Source organism: Petaurus breviceps, unplaced genomic scaffold (assembly GCF_028583685.1).
Source record: "Petaurus breviceps papuanus isolate PSGF00001 unplaced genomic scaffold, PetGlider_PUasm1.0 128, whole genome shotgun sequence".
Taxonomy (NCBI): domain Eukaryota; kingdom Metazoa; phylum Chordata; class Mammalia; order Diprotodontia; family Petauridae; genus Petaurus; species Petaurus breviceps.
The window spans coordinates 2,416,056-2,431,370 of NW_027185664.1; the positions used below are offsets into that span (position 1 = coordinate 2,416,056).

The following is a 15,315-nucleotide window of genomic DNA, read 5'->3' on the forward strand; positions in this document are numbered from 1 at the left end:
TCTCTTGTTTTCCAGGATCTTCAAATAATATTTCAATATCTTTTGTTTTCCAAGATTCCCAGTGCCTCTGCAATCATATCTACTACTTCTTTCAGTATCCAAGAATGTAGTTCTTCTGGGCCAGAAGATTTGAATTCATTGACTACCTCATATTTAACTAATTTGTGTTTATCCTCTGGGATATATAGAGTGTTCAGGGAGGACCAGCACCTTTGGTGTGAAGGTCTGCTAAGCCCTTTTCAGGGCTGTTCATCCGCTTTATGCCTCCAAGAAGCTGTGGCATGCACAGTGGCCACATTCCAGTAACACCATCACAGCGGATGGGTTAAACCAGGTTGTGTAGCAGGAAGCACCCTAGCATACCCAGGATGGCTGTTAGCACAGGTTCTTAGATCTGTTCTTCTAAAGGAAAGCAACTCAAAATGGGTTAACAATCTTACTTTAATCAAACATATATATCATTTACCTAGTTCAGGGGAAAAAATCAGCACCCGGAACTTCAGAGAATACAAACAGAAGTTACAAGCTTACTTCCGCCAGCACAGTTGGTGGGCTATGGAGCAGTGAGAATAACGAGAAGAGGGTGTAATCAATAGTCATACAGAGCCAAAGATACAAGGAGCTCACAGAGTTTTTATGCCCCCCCCCCCGAGAATGTAGACACCCCCAAAGAATGCAGACAAGGTAGAAAGATCCTACATCTAAGAAATGCAAATAATGTAGAAGGAGCCTCCCTTAATCCTGTTTACTATTTACTCTTGCTTAAGGTTAGTTACTTATTAGGGTATTATTCTAGGACCATATCTGGAGGCATAAACAAAAAAGATTACCCACCCTCTTGCTATCTGCCTGGTAACCTTTGCAGGTAACAGTATAGGTCAGGGGAATACACCTAGTGAGGTCAAGGGACCCCATAATGTTCCCTTCATAATACATCCTCTTGCTTGTCTGCCCTGTAGCCTTTCAGATAATAATATAGGGAAGGGGAACATTTCATTAGCAAAGCTGAGAAACTTCTGAAAGTTCACTACACAAGCTGACAAAAATATACAGCAGAGAAACAGACCAGCAGACAGGGCTTCCAGCTGTCTGACCATTACATCCATACCAAGTTAAACGTTACCAGAGAGGGAAGAACCAACATCTGGGTTTTCAAAGCCAGGGGGCTCAATGGCTGCCCAGAGTCTCATCTGGCCAAATCACACAACTCTTCCCAAAGTGAGCCCCAAAGCAAAGCCTCACATCAGGATATATATATATATATATATATATAGCCTTCTCCCGGGTCAGAGAATATCACAACCCTTACGACCCACTGCCCAATCACAAAGTAACAAGGTGCGGACATTCCTAAAAAACAAACCTCCTGCCACAGGCTCCATGTGACCACATTCAGCCTATTAGGGGGCAGAGTATATTTTCAAATCAAGGAAGGTTCTCAGATTCACTTAAGCCTATCAAGGGGCCAAGGGCAGTGAAGATGTTTAGATTCCCATTATCATTACCGGTTGAGGGTACCCAACAGGCCTCAAACCCATTGGTGAATTAGTGGGATGTCTACCCCAAGCCAATGAAGACTTTCCCCAGGTGGAATGGGTGCATGAGAGCAACTTGTTCCAATGAGCCATGAAGGCAGTGGAAGCGGCAGCTGTGGCCCTTGGTCAGACATTGAAGACCCCACGGTCATATACTGCTTCCTGGACCATCGCCAGTCACCTTGACTTTTGTCTTGCCACTGGCCTTTGATGACTCTGGAAGAAAGAGTGAGGCTGATGACTTTGTGTAATTTTGCCTCACTGAAATCCAATTTACTTGCAATTCAAGACATCACCCATCATTCATTATTTTACCATTTAACTATTCTGGGGGCAGCTAGGTGGTGCAGTGGATAGAGAGTGCCAGGCCTGGAGTCAGGAGGACCTGAGTTAAAATCTGGCCTCAGGCACTTCCTAGCTGTGTGGCCCTGGGCAAGTCACTTCACCCTGTTTGCCTCAGTTTCTTCATCTATAAAAGAAGCTGGAAAAAGAAATGGTAAACTACTCCAATATCCAAATGGCATACTTGAGTGAAACAAGGCTGGTAGATGAAGGCCAGCTTCCTAAAGTTGGAATTGGCTATGATGAGAAACACTGTGAAGCTGTTGTAGATTTTGCTCTCAGATTTAATCTAGTCAGCAAGCTTGTATGCCTCCTAAAAGGAGTGAACGATAGGCTCATGATGATGTGACTGCCACTTGTAGGAAAGTAGCAAGCTACTATCATCAGTGCGTATGCCTCCACCATGATGAACCCTGATGAGGTAAAAAAAAAATTTTGTGGAGACCTGGAGACCCTCACCATCAATGTGCTGAAAGAGGACAAGCTTGTCATTCTGGGTGACTTTAAGCCATAGAAGACACAGACTATTAGACATAGCAGGGAGTCAATGGGAAGAATGGAGTTGGATGGTCATGTACAACTGAAGACTCGTGACCATCACATCACCAACATTGTCTTCTGTTTACCTAAAAGCAACAAAATGTTCTTGGTACACCCTAGCATCAAGCACTGGCATTTAATAGATTATATCATTGTGAAAAAAGACAGGCCGGATCTGAGAGTGGCAAAGGTGACATGTGGTGAAGAGTTCTGGAACCATTCATTCCCATTCAACAATAGCAGGGGCCCCAAGGCAAGATAAGGATCAGGAGACTCAACATCAACAAATTAAAGCACTTCGCCAAGTGTGAACAGCTTGTTGCTGACCTGGAGGGAAAGTTGAGTTAGCACACAATTAGCAATAGTGGAGAAGAAATGGAATGGACAGCTTTCCAAGACTTAGTGTACAGCGCTGCATTTGTTCACTTGGGCCAGAACACTTGGAAACATCAAGACTGGTTTGAGGAAAATGATGGGGAAATTCAGAAACTGCTAAATGAAAAAGAACTCCACAGTAGGACAGTTTGTCCATCTCTAAGAAGGCAGCATTTAACTCCATCAAAAAGTAAAGTGCAAGCAAAGCTTAGAGAGATGCAGGATTCTTAGTTCAGTAAAAAGGCAGATGAAATTCAGTTTTACACTGATAGTAACAATCCAAAGTGATCTATGATGCCCTGAAGACCATTTATGGGTCAAAGACCTATGGTGAATCTCAACTACTCAGTGCTGAGAAAGCCACACTAATTGGTGATGAGCACATGATCCTGGAGAGGTGGGCTAAAAACACTTCTACAGTGTTCTCAACAGACCATTATCAATCAGTGCTGAAGTCACTGAATCAATCCCTCTCTAGCTGAACTTCCAACTGATGAAGAGATTTTAAGCTCCTCTCATGTGGTGCTGATTCTGTTCCAGCAGAGATTTACAAGGCTGGGGGTCCAGTGCTTATACAGAAGTGGACTGAATTTTTCTGGGTTTTATGGCAAGAGGCGGTCATCCCCCAGGAGATTAAGGATGCATCTACTGCGCATCTCTATAAAGGAAAAGGAAACTGGCTGTCCTGTGAAAATCACAAGACTAGTCTCTTTCAGTAATTGCTGGCAAGATTCTTGCCAGAGTTCTTCTTAATCAGCTGATCCTTCACGTGGAAGATGGTCATCTACCTGAGAGCCAGTGTGGCTTCAGAAAGGGCTAAAGAACAGTTGACATGGTGCTTGCTACCTGACAATTGCAGGAGAAATGCCAGGAGAAGAACAGAAGTTTGTCCACAATATTCATTGACCTGACCAAGGCCTTTGATACTGTCAGTTGCGAGGGCTTGTAGAGTATCATGGTGAAATCTGGTTGCCTGTAGAAGTTGATCAATCTTGTATGCCCGTTTCATGTCAGCATGCTTGCACAGGTTCTGGATGAAGGAGGATGCACTCACACTTTCTGTGTCACCATTTGTGAATGAAGCAGGGCTGTGTGCTTGCTCCCAAGCTTTTTAGCACAATGTTTTTCAGAATGCCTTCAATGAAAATGGCATCAAGGTCAGCGGCCACACTGACAATAAATTATTTAACTTGAAAAAGTTATAAGCCAAGACTAAAGTGAAGGGAGAGTTGCTCCATGACTTTTTGTTCATAGATGACTGTGTACTCACTGTAGCCTCTGAGCCTGAGATGCAAGAGTATGGATCGAATCTCTGACACTGTGTTAATTTTGACATGACAACCAACACCAAGAAAACAGAGATCCTCCACCATCCAGCACCACACCATCCATCCATGGAATCATCAGTCACAGTAAATGGAGAAATTTGGAGTGCTGTGGATAAGTTCACTTATGCTGGCAGTATGCTTTCCAGGGATGTACACATTTATGATGAGGTTGATGCACACACTGCCAGAACTGGCTCAGTGTTTGGTAGACTCCAAAGCGAAGGGTGGGAGAGAAGACGTATTAGATTACCTACCAAACTAGGTCTACAGAGCCACTGCGCTGACCTCATTATTGTATGCCTGTGTAACCTGGGCAGTATAACAGTGCCATGCCAGAAAACTGAACTGCTTCCATTTGAATTGTCTTAGGAAGATTTTTAAGGTCACCTGGCAAGATAAGGTATCAGACACTGAGGTCCTTTCTTGAGTTGAACTGCCACCAAACATTCAAACTCTACTGCAGAGTGCAACTCTGAAAGGATGGCTATGTAGCCTGTCAAACATACATTTACCTAAAAGACTATTTTATGAAGAACTCAGACAAGGCCAGTGGTCATATGGACATCATAAGACATGATACAAGGACACTTTCAAGGTCTCTTTGAAGAACTTTAGTATCAATTTAAGACATGAGACACTGGCACAGGACTGCCCAGAATGACATGCCCTCATCAAAGAAGGTGCTGTGCTCTGTGAGCAAAGCAGAATTGCAGTAGCACAAAGAGGATGTGTAAATCTAGAGATATCACCATCCCAAATGTTCAGACAGACTGTGCCCGCCCTATGGTAGAGCCTTCTGAGTTTGTACTGGTCTGATTAGCCACATTTGGTCACACTGTACCTTGATCGGCATCATGATATCATTGGTGGTCTTCTAGTATGAAGGACAAACAACATTTATTCTTTATCGGTTTCAATATTTATATTTGTAACCTAGCTTAGCACATAGTAGGTACTTAATACTTTCTTGATGGATGGATTGATCAAGGACAATTAGATGTGTTCTTATTATCTCCTTGCTTATTTTGGGTGTTCATCTCTCGTTAGCCATTTTTGTTTTGTCATTTCCCCTGTAAGGGTCATTCTCGTTAGCATAGAAAACAAGCAAGGTTTTTATCCAGGTCCTTCCATAAACCCCCAAACCTTTCTCTCAGTCTTTTAACTTCCTCTTAGGGAGGCCTCTTGGTGTAGTGAATAGAGTGCTGGACTTGGAATCAGAAAGCCCTCTGTTCAAACACTGCCTCAGATACTGGTTAGCTGAGGGACACTTCGTAATAAGTCTCACAGCCTCAGATTCCCCATTTATAAAATGGGAATATAACAACATCTATTTCACGACAGACGGGGCTTTTGTGAGGCTCAAAAGAGATACGTGAGAAGCATATTGCAAACTTTAAAACACTATATAAATAAATATGAGCTATTGTTATTTCCTCTTTACCATCCATCGCAGTAGTCAAGGTTGTCTATCTCACAGGAAGAATTTTTGGGTATTTTTAAAAAATGGGATTGTGTCACAGAGCAGCTTGAAATCACAAGGGCTACACAATTTTCCCACTGCAATCCAGCTTACCCCCTCCTTATTACATTTTGAGCTTAGCTTGTTGTCCTGTCACATTAGGGTAGGTTCTACATTCAAAAGGGCTAGAACTCCTACCAAACTATTGGGAACTTAAGAGTTAATTAAACTTACAGGTATTCAAAGTATACAAATACATTGAATGAAACTAAATAAGAATTCAGGTGGTGTCATAAAAACACTTGATTAAGGAGTCTGGAAATCTGGGTTCTAGCCTTCACTCTGCCATTCTGTGACCTTGGACTCTCTGAGTCATAGTTTCCTCATTAGTCAAACTAGGAAGTCAGACTGTATCTTCCAAGGTTCCTTTCAGCTCTAAAATAGTATGAATTTAAATACGACTGTTCCATACCTCAATGGTACAATGGATTTGTGATCTTATCAATGTGGATATCATAATCAATCTTTTTGATTCTGTCTTATTCCTGTCCATGTCCTCCCATAAATTTTCAAGAATGTTTATTGAATATTTTGGAAGTTTTCATCTCTCTCTGTGTGTATGTATGGTTATGTACATATCAAGTAAGTAGATTGGTCAAAGATGGAATAAGGGATAATGGAAGAATGGAATAATGGAAGAATAATGGAAGAAGGAATAAAAACCCTTTTTTTCAAAGAATAAAAATCAATTTTATCTCCTTCCCATTCATACCCCCTCCTCACTGGCAAATAGTAATAATAATAAAAACAGAAGAAAAACTATGAATGTGACTATTCAAAACAAAATTCTGTATTCTCCAAGCCCAAAAAATGTTTCATTCTGCACTCTATCATCTCTACCAAGATGCAGGAAGGTAGCAGGTTATATCACATGTCCTCTGGAATCATAGTTGATTCCTCCATTGATCACAGTTCTTAAATCTTTTCAAGTTGCTTGTTTTCACAAATGTTATTAGATAAGTAGTTCTCTTGGTGTGACTCACTTCATTCCAAATTAATTCATATAAATCTTTCCAAGTTTTTCTGTAACTGTCCCTTTCAGAATTCCTTATGACACAACAGTATATCATTACATTTATATATTATATATTTTTTTCTACAGCCATTCTCTAATTTATAGGAATCTCAGTTTTCCAACTCTATGCTACTACAAAAATAAGATTATTTTTGTACATAGATGTCTTTTTCTTTTGCTCTCTTTGGGAGTATAGACCTAGTAGTGGTATTACTGGGTCAAAAGGGCATGAACAGTTTAGTGGTATTTTGGGTATAGTTACAAATTATTTTTCAGAATGGCTGGACCAATTCATACTTCCATCAGCTGTAGGTTAACCTGCCTGTTTTCCCCACGAAGACCTTCTAATAGTTGTCAGTTTCCCTTTTTGGTCACCTTTTGTTAGACTGATAGGTAAGAACCGGAACCTCAGTTTCTTTTCTGTAATTAGTAGAAAATTTCATTTCAAAACGATTTATGCAATTTACTTTTAAGATAATAGTGTCGGATTTACTCAGTCACAGATATCACAAGCTTGTAAACTCGGGCAGAAGCGCTTGCATTTATTTAGACCATCAGATCACACATCCTCCTGGATTCTCTGGATGGAACCTGGCCCTAGGCTCTTTCTGTCTTTCTTTCCAGAAATCTTAGCAGCGGAGCCATGACTTCAGCGGACAAATCACAAGATCGCAGAGCTAGACCCCGGCAGCCGCCTAGTCTAACCACTTCTTTTTGTAGATTAGGAAACTGAGCCCGGGCATTTAACTGACTTTCCCTAGACTACGCCGGCTTTAAAGGCCCCGCCCTCCCAGCTCCTCTGCGCCTCCCCCCTCCCAGCACCCGCCCCTCTCCCAGGAAGTACCGCGGGGGAGGGGCGCGGGCTGCATTCCTCTCTGCGCTGGGTCACTTTCCCAGCGCATGCCCAGAGTGGGGAAGCGGGGAGGGAAGCCCGCAGAAGGGCCCCGAGGCAGTCACGAGATGAGGGAGGTGGCTTCGAGGGCTGGGAAGCTGGGGTGGGGGGGGGGGGGGTGGGCCGGGGAAGTGGCGCGGGACAGAGTGGAATGCAGCCCGCGCCCCTCCCCCGCGGCCCCCCCCCCCCCCCCCCCCCCCCCCCCCCCCCCCCCCCGTCCCTTTTCGCTTCTTCCGGTCCCTCCCCCCCCCAGCCCCTACGGACTCTGCCACATCCTCCGGTGACATCAGCCCGCGCCGCCATATTGGAGGAAAGTCGCCGCCGCCACTTCCCCCTCGGCGCGCCCGTCACCGCCGCCGCCCCCGCAAGCAGGAGCCCCCTTCCCTGCCCGCGCGCCGGCCTTCTCCCGGCCGCCGAGCGAGCAGCCCCGAGGCCCATCCTTCATGACTCCCGCGGGCGCCGGCGCTGACGGACGTCGCTGCCGCGCTTGAAGCGGAGCCCGTGCGGGCCGTCGCGGGCTAGCGGGGAGCGAAGGCGAGGCGGCGCCCTCCGACCCGCCGCCGGCCCCGGCCGCAGCCATGACCTCGCTGACCCAGCGCAGTTCGGGCCTTGTGCAGCGCCGCACCGAGGCCTCGCGCAGCGCCGCCGACAAGGAGCGGGCGGCCGGCGGCGGCGGGGGGGGCGGCGGCGGCGACGACGCGCAGAGCCGCCGGGATGAGCCGGACGACGAGGAGCAGGGCGACTCCAAGGAGACCCGGCTGACGCTGATGGAGGAGGTGCTGCTGCTGGGCCTGAAGGACCGAGAGGTAGCGGCGCGGGCGCGGGGGTCCTCGGGGGAGGGGCGGGGCGGGGGGCCGGCTCCGGCCACCCCAGCTCACGAGAGGCCAGGGAGGCCCCAGAACCCGATCTCCAGGCAGCCGCAGATGCTGTGTGTGCGGGGAGAAAAAAGTCGTGGCCCTTTGGAAGGCCAGATAAAAGTTTTACGGGCGCTGTCCACGCAGAACGTCTAGAAGCAATTTTAGTGGCAGCTTAACAAGGACCAGAATCCTGTGCAATTTGCTTTCCTTCCCTGAACCCTGCACTCGTAGTTGGCTGAAGCTTGTCCAGGAAGCTTTCTGTGCCTTTCAATGTGTCCGGTTCTTTTATTTTTGGTCAGTAGGTGAGAAGAGATAAATAAGGAAGAATCCAGACTTTTTTACCACCAGACTTTGGCAGGGTATTATTTCCTTATGGGAAAGTTTATCGTGAGAATTGCCATTTGATCTTGCAGTAAAATAGTTTGTAAAGTTAAAAGGCTTTTAAAAATTCTTGCTCTTTTAAAAAGAAATGCTTTTAGAGTTTGATGTGCCAGAATAGTTTTTTTCAATGACCTGTAATTTTTCTTATGATGAATTGAACTTTTAAAAAGAATTTACCAGTATTGCTGGTGACATTTTGGTCAAGACAGGAGGTAAATAGACATGATTTCCTTGTCAGGGCAGTGCTACATCTCAAGTCTAGTGTAAGTTTATTTTAACTCAACAGACTATTTTTTTTTATTTTAGGTTTATTTTAACGCAACAATACGGGCCTGCTGTATTGAGGAACAAACTCAAAAGAAGAATCAGTAAATTTTACTGTTGTATATTCAGAATTTGTGAATATGGGCATAGAATTTCTGTACTGTGAGACATTTTTTCCTATCCAAATTTAACCTTTCTTTTATCTGTTAGGTTATATTCTGTGTTAACTTTTCAGTTTTCATTTATATATTGCAATTCTTTTAGAATACTGGTGTTTGGGAACATAAAAAAACTCAAATTTAACTTTATAGCATTTAGTCTAGCGCGTTGCAGTGCCTCCTACTCACTTGCTTAGCCTTGGTTCTATAAATCAGTGACTGTCTTTGACCAAGTTAAACTTGGTGTATTTTCAATCTCCGAGCATAAATGAGTAGTAATGCCTGCTTTTTAATCTGTTTCATAAATGTCAAAGGAAAATGCAGTATTGCACAAGAGTTGTTTTTAACCAGAAAACATTGATTAAACTTCTGCTATATGTCAAGCACTGGGAATACTGAGAAAGGTAAAAAGTTTGTCCTTAAGGAGCTTTAATTCTGATAGCCGAGGAAACCTGTAAAAGATGGAAGGGAAGACTCTAGTAGCTGGGGGTATGGAGGGGAAAGAAGTGGGGTTGGGGAATAGAAGAGGCCAAAGATAGACTTTCTGGGGGAAGTGGCATTCAAACTGAGTCTTGAAAGAAGCCAGGAATTCTAAGGCAAGGAGGAGGGAGAACACTTGGAACAGGTGGCTGGAGATAGAACGGCTTCTGTTAGCAACAGCAAACAGTAGGTCAGTATTGGCTGGTTCTTAAAAGTGTGTAGGAGTAGTGTGTAAGAAGAATGGAAAGGTAGGAAGGTGTCAGGTTGTGAAGAGTGTTAAATACCAAACAGGATTCTGTAATTGATCATGCAGGTAAGAGGGACCCATTGGACTTTGTTGAGTATGGGGCTACACTTTAGCAAAATTACTTTGGCATCTGAATGGATGGATTGAAGTGAGGAGAGACTTGAGGCAAGAAGTCCAATTAATTAGGAGGTTCTTTAGTAGTCCTCCAGGTGAGAGGTGATGAAGGCCTGGATTAGGGTTGTGACTATGTGAGTGGAGAGAGGGTGGATGTATAAGAAAGATCGACAAAATTTGGCAACTGATTAGATATGTGGGGTGAATTAGAGTGAGGATTTTTTTTTGCTTTTTGGAGGATGGTTGGGGTTAAGAGACTTGCCCAAGGTCACATGGCTAGTTTTTGTGTTGTGTCTGAGGTCCTATTTGAACTCGGTCCTCCTGACTCCACAGCCAGTGCTCTATTCGTTGCGCCACCTAGTGGCCTTGATAGTGAGGAATTTAAAATGACATCGAGGTTGTGAACCTGGGCACCAGGGGAGGATTCCTTGACAGCTGTAGGGGAAATTCAGGAGATGGCAAGGAATGAGTTCTATTTTGGAGATGATTATAGGGCATCCAGTTTGAGCTATTCAGTAGACCGTTGGTGACAAAAGACTGGCGGTTAGGAGACCAACTAGGGCTAGATTTATTGATCTGGGAATCAATCATCTGCATAAAGATAATTGAACTCTTGGTAGCTGATGAGACTCAAGGTGAGAAAGAACCTTTGAAGAGAATCTTCAAATTCTGGACTGACCACAGATAGTAGGATTGTGGTGGTTAAAGATCTATCAAAGGAAACAAGAAATTACTTGGAACATTTTAGCAGAAAACCAGTGTTTTATAATGTTACGGAAATACTATAACAACTTCTAGAGTTTTGAGATGACCAGTGAGAAATTTAATTGGTCTGTTTTCATTTTGTGAAGGCTTAAATCCTTTGGCTTTCTCTGCATTCTTATTTTTCCCATGAAGATAATTTATCCCCAAGCCTCTCGTTTGATTTTATTTGTTATTTTGAAATTTAGACAGTTCAGTATTTTTCAGTGGTAGAATCAGGCTCCAAGTAATTTAAGCTATGTGTTTCCTTCATTTTAAGAATGACTATGCTTTCAGTGTGATTGGTATGATTAGAGTAATTGGATTTAGAACTCACAGGGACTCTAAAGATCAAATCTAATCCTCTGATTTCATGTATAAGAAATTGAATCAAGGAGAGGTTCTCTGACATGCCTAGGACCATACAAGCAGTAATTCACACCCAGGACTCCCAGACTCTTAAAATTCAGTATCTTTTCACTATGCTCACAATAGCCCAAATGTGACTATCCAGGATAGCTTGTTGATCTCAACACTAGCCATAATTAGAGAAAAGATTTGCATCTGCTTTGAGAGGTTATACTTTTGTGGAGGGTTAGCATAGTTGATTTTGATACTCAATTTTTTTCCCCTCCATAGTAGAAAATAGTTACTAGATTCATAGATTTCTGGTATACATAACTTGGATCTCAGCAAGGCATTTAACAGTCTCACAAATGGAAATGTGTAGACTGAATGATAGTACTGTAAGGTGGGTTCCGAATTGGTTGGATGACTAGAGCCAGAGATTATTGAGAAACATCATGGTGTAGCAGAAAGAGCCCTGGTTGAAGAACAAGAGTATCTACAATATAAAATGAAAAATCCATGGCAATTAATGGTTTAGGACAGCCAGTGTAGAAGACAGGGTATTACTGGGAAGTTGATATTTTTTATGTTGGAATTCATGTATTTAAATTAAATAGCTATAAACCAAGTTTAATTGTATACATTGGTATCTTAGTATTTGTTAAGTGCCTACTATGTACTAAGGTACTGTGCTAGCTAAGTGCTATTTATAGTAAACTATTTCTTTTTTTAAAATTTAAAAAAAAATTTTTTTAATTTCATTTTTCAAATGCTTTATTAACTTTTGATTTACATCATTCATTTCTGCCAGATTTTGAGTTACAGATTTTCTCCCTGTTTTTCCCCTGCCCACCGCCCTAAAATAGCAGTCCCATAAGATATCCCCTCCTCCAATCTGTTCTCTCCCATATTTTCTCCCTTTTGACTTTTCCAGTGGATCTCTATGTCCCAGTGCCTGTATATCTTATTGCCCAATTACATGTAAAATAGTATTAATAATAGTATATATATATATTTATATTTAAACATTTGATTTTAAAACTTTGAATTCCAGATTCATTCTCTTCCTCCCTTGTCACCCACCCTTACTGGGAAGATAAAGCAGTTCAGTATGGGTTGTACATGTATGGCTAATGCAAAACAATAACATAGTAGATATATTGTAAAAGACTGACTATATTTCCCTCCCTCCTATCCCACCTCCCACTTTGATCCCGTCCCTTTTCAAAAGTGGGTGCTTCCAACTTCCCTCCCCTCCAGCCTTCCCTCCCTTCCATCATCCCCCCTCTCATCCCCTTCCTCTCTACTCTCCTGGAGGGTGAGATACCCTATTTAGTGTGTATTTCATTCCCTCCTCAAGCCAAATTTAATGGAAACAAGGTTGACCCATTCCCTTTTGCCTTCTTATTCTTCCCCTCCATTGTAAGCATTTTCCCTTGCCTCTTCTATATGAGATAGTTTACCCAATTCTGTCTCTCCCAATCTCCTCTCATTATATTCCTCTCTCACCTCTTAATTTCACCTTTTAAGTATCATTCCTTCCTGTTAAATTGGTCCTGTGCCCTCTATCTATGTATACCTGTAAATATGTATATACACATTCACATATGTATTCACATACCCAATACCCTCATATATAGACATATATATTTCTGTTCCCTTCAACTACTGAGAAAGCTTCCATAAGTTACAATTATATTTTTTCCATGTAGGAATGTAAATAGTTCAACTTTGATAAGTTCCTTATGATTTCTTTTCCCTGTTTACCTTCTCATGCTTCTCTTGCTTCTTGAATCTAAATGTCAGATTTTCTATTCAACTCTGGTTTTTTCAGCAAGAATGCTTGAAAGTCCCCTATTCCACTAAATGACCATATTTCCCCCTGAAACATGATACTCAGTTTTGCTGGGTAGGTGATTCTTGGTTTTAATCCCAGCTCCTTTGCCCTCTGGAATATCATATTCCAAGCCCTTCGATCCCTCAGTGTAGAAGCTGTCAGATCCTGTGTTATCCTGCTTCTGTTTCCACAATATTCAAATTGTTTCTTCCTGGCTACTTGTAATATTCTCTCCTTAATCTGGGAATTCTGGAACCTGGCTATAATATTCCTAGGAGTTTTCTTTTTGGGATCTTTTTCAGGAGGTGATTGGTGGATTCTTTCAACCTCTGTTTTGCCCTCTGGTTCTAAAACATCAGGGCAGTTTTCTTTGAGAACTTCCTGGAGGATGATTTCTAGGTTCTTATTTTGATCATGGCTTTCAGGTAGTGCGATAATTTTAAAATTATCTCTCTTGGATCTATTTCACAGGTCAGTGGTTTTTCCCATGAGATATTTCACATTGCCTTCTGTTCTTTCATTCGTTTGGATCTGTTTAACAGCATCTTGATTTCTCATAAAGTCATTAGCTTCCATTTGCTTCAGTCTAATTGTGAAGCAACGAATCTCCTCAGTGAGCTTTTGAGATTCCATCCGGCAAATTTTTTTTAAGGCATTCTTCTCCTCATTGCCTTTTTGAGCCTCTTTTGCCATTTGAGTTAGTCTATTTTTTTAAGGTGGTATATTCCTCAGTCAGGCTGTTGACTCTCATTTCATAAGTTTATTGCATCATTCTCATTTCTCTTCCCAATTTTTCCTCCACTTCTTTTATCTGCTTCTTAAGGTCCTCTATGGCCTGTAACCAGTTCGAGTTTTCCTTGGAAGCTTTTGATGCGGGAGTTCTGACTTCACTGTCTTCCTCCTGTTCCGTGCTTTGCTCCTTTTTGTCCCCAAAATAGGAGTCTAATGTTGGAATCTTCTGTCTTCTTTGTTTCCTTTGCCTGGTCATGTCGCCCCTCAGTCATTTGACTGGGCTTTTTGCCACAGTAGGACTCTGCCACCAGACAGGGGATCTTTCATCCCAAACACTGGGGTTTTCTCACCTGCTGGAGTTATTAGATGGGTGCCCTCTCTGAGGCCTCCACACACTCTGGCAAGCTGTATACACACCTTAGGACCTCTGCCCTAGACTGCAATCCAGATCCAAGCAGGTTAAAGCAAGAGCGATTACCCTTCAGACTGGTGCTTGGTCCCCCTACACTCTGCAGGCCGGGAGCTGAAGCTGCCATGTGGCGCAGCTGGCTGTTAAGGCTGCTCAGTGGCTTCTCGCCCTGGGGGCAAAAGCCACGCACTCCCACTTACTGGGTTCCAAAGTCCAGACTACACTGACCTCTCACTTTGTCCTTTGCCATTATGTGTTGATAAATCTGCCAAGGGCCACAGCTGCTGCTGATCTGGAGCCCCTTGGGGTCAGGCCCGCCCTGGGGCTAAAGCCTTGGCGTGGGGCTGAGCTGGCCGATTCCTGCCGGACAGCTGGGCTGTCCTCAGCCGGAGGTTAGCTTCTCTGTGTCATTTTGTGGGTTCTGCAGCTCCAAAGTTTGTTTAGAGACCCCTTTTTACATGGATTGTGGAAGGTGGAACCTGGAGCCTCGGGGAGGTCCTGCTTCTATTTTGCCATCTTAACTCTGCCCCCTGTATATGCAGTACTTTCAATGGTCTGGTGCTTCTTGCTTCCACAAAAGTACATATTTTTTAACACCAAAATTTTCCCCAGTAACTGAAATTGATTGAAATAGCATCATAGAAGCAGAGATTAGAGATTTAGATAATAAAGTATTTCTTAAGAAAATGTGAGTGAGCAGTGGTCTTTCTGTGAAGAGACCTGGTATTGCTTCCTGGTTCCAAAAGTAATCATAATTATTTAGAAATGTTTGCATAAGAAAGGATACAGTCCTTCAACACTTAGCTCTGGTAAACTTAGCTCCTTTCTTTTCTGTACTGGAGAGTTTGGTCAATAAGGCAGAGTATGTTGAGTCCTTGGAACAGCCACCAAATCCTTGGATGGGCTTTTGGTGACCAGAAAGCCCCTCCACAAAGTCTGAGGCCACCCAGAAGCTTTTTCTATTGCTATGTGGCTTGAACAGCCTTGGGGCCCCTAACAATTAAGTCTTGGAATCAACTTTTTTCTCTTTTAGGGAAAGAATTAGCCCAGAGGTGTCAAACACTTGGCCTGCATTTCTGAGTGTAGCCCAAACCAGATTAACATGTAATTGAGAAATATTTAACCAAATGAATTTTTTAAAAATTGGTAACATTACATTTTAAAACTAAGTCAATATGCAGGCCCACAGGGATCCTTATAT

General features: G+C 43.0%; 1 protein-coding gene across 1 annotated transcript in view; it reads left to right on the forward strand.

Moving 5' to 3' along the window:
* The first annotated feature begins 7,856 nt into the window (after positions 1-7,856).
* Positions 7,857-15,315, forward strand: part of LOC138171483 (Golgi phosphoprotein 3-like) — a 69,403-nt gene continuing 61,944 nt past the window's right edge. The window contains exon 1 of the mRNA XM_069100990.1: positions 7,857-8,352. Coding sequence (XP_068957091.1) covers positions 8,125-8,352 — 228 coding nt within the window. The 5' untranslated portion in view covers positions 7,857-8,124. The remainder of the gene's footprint in view (positions 8,353-15,315) is intronic.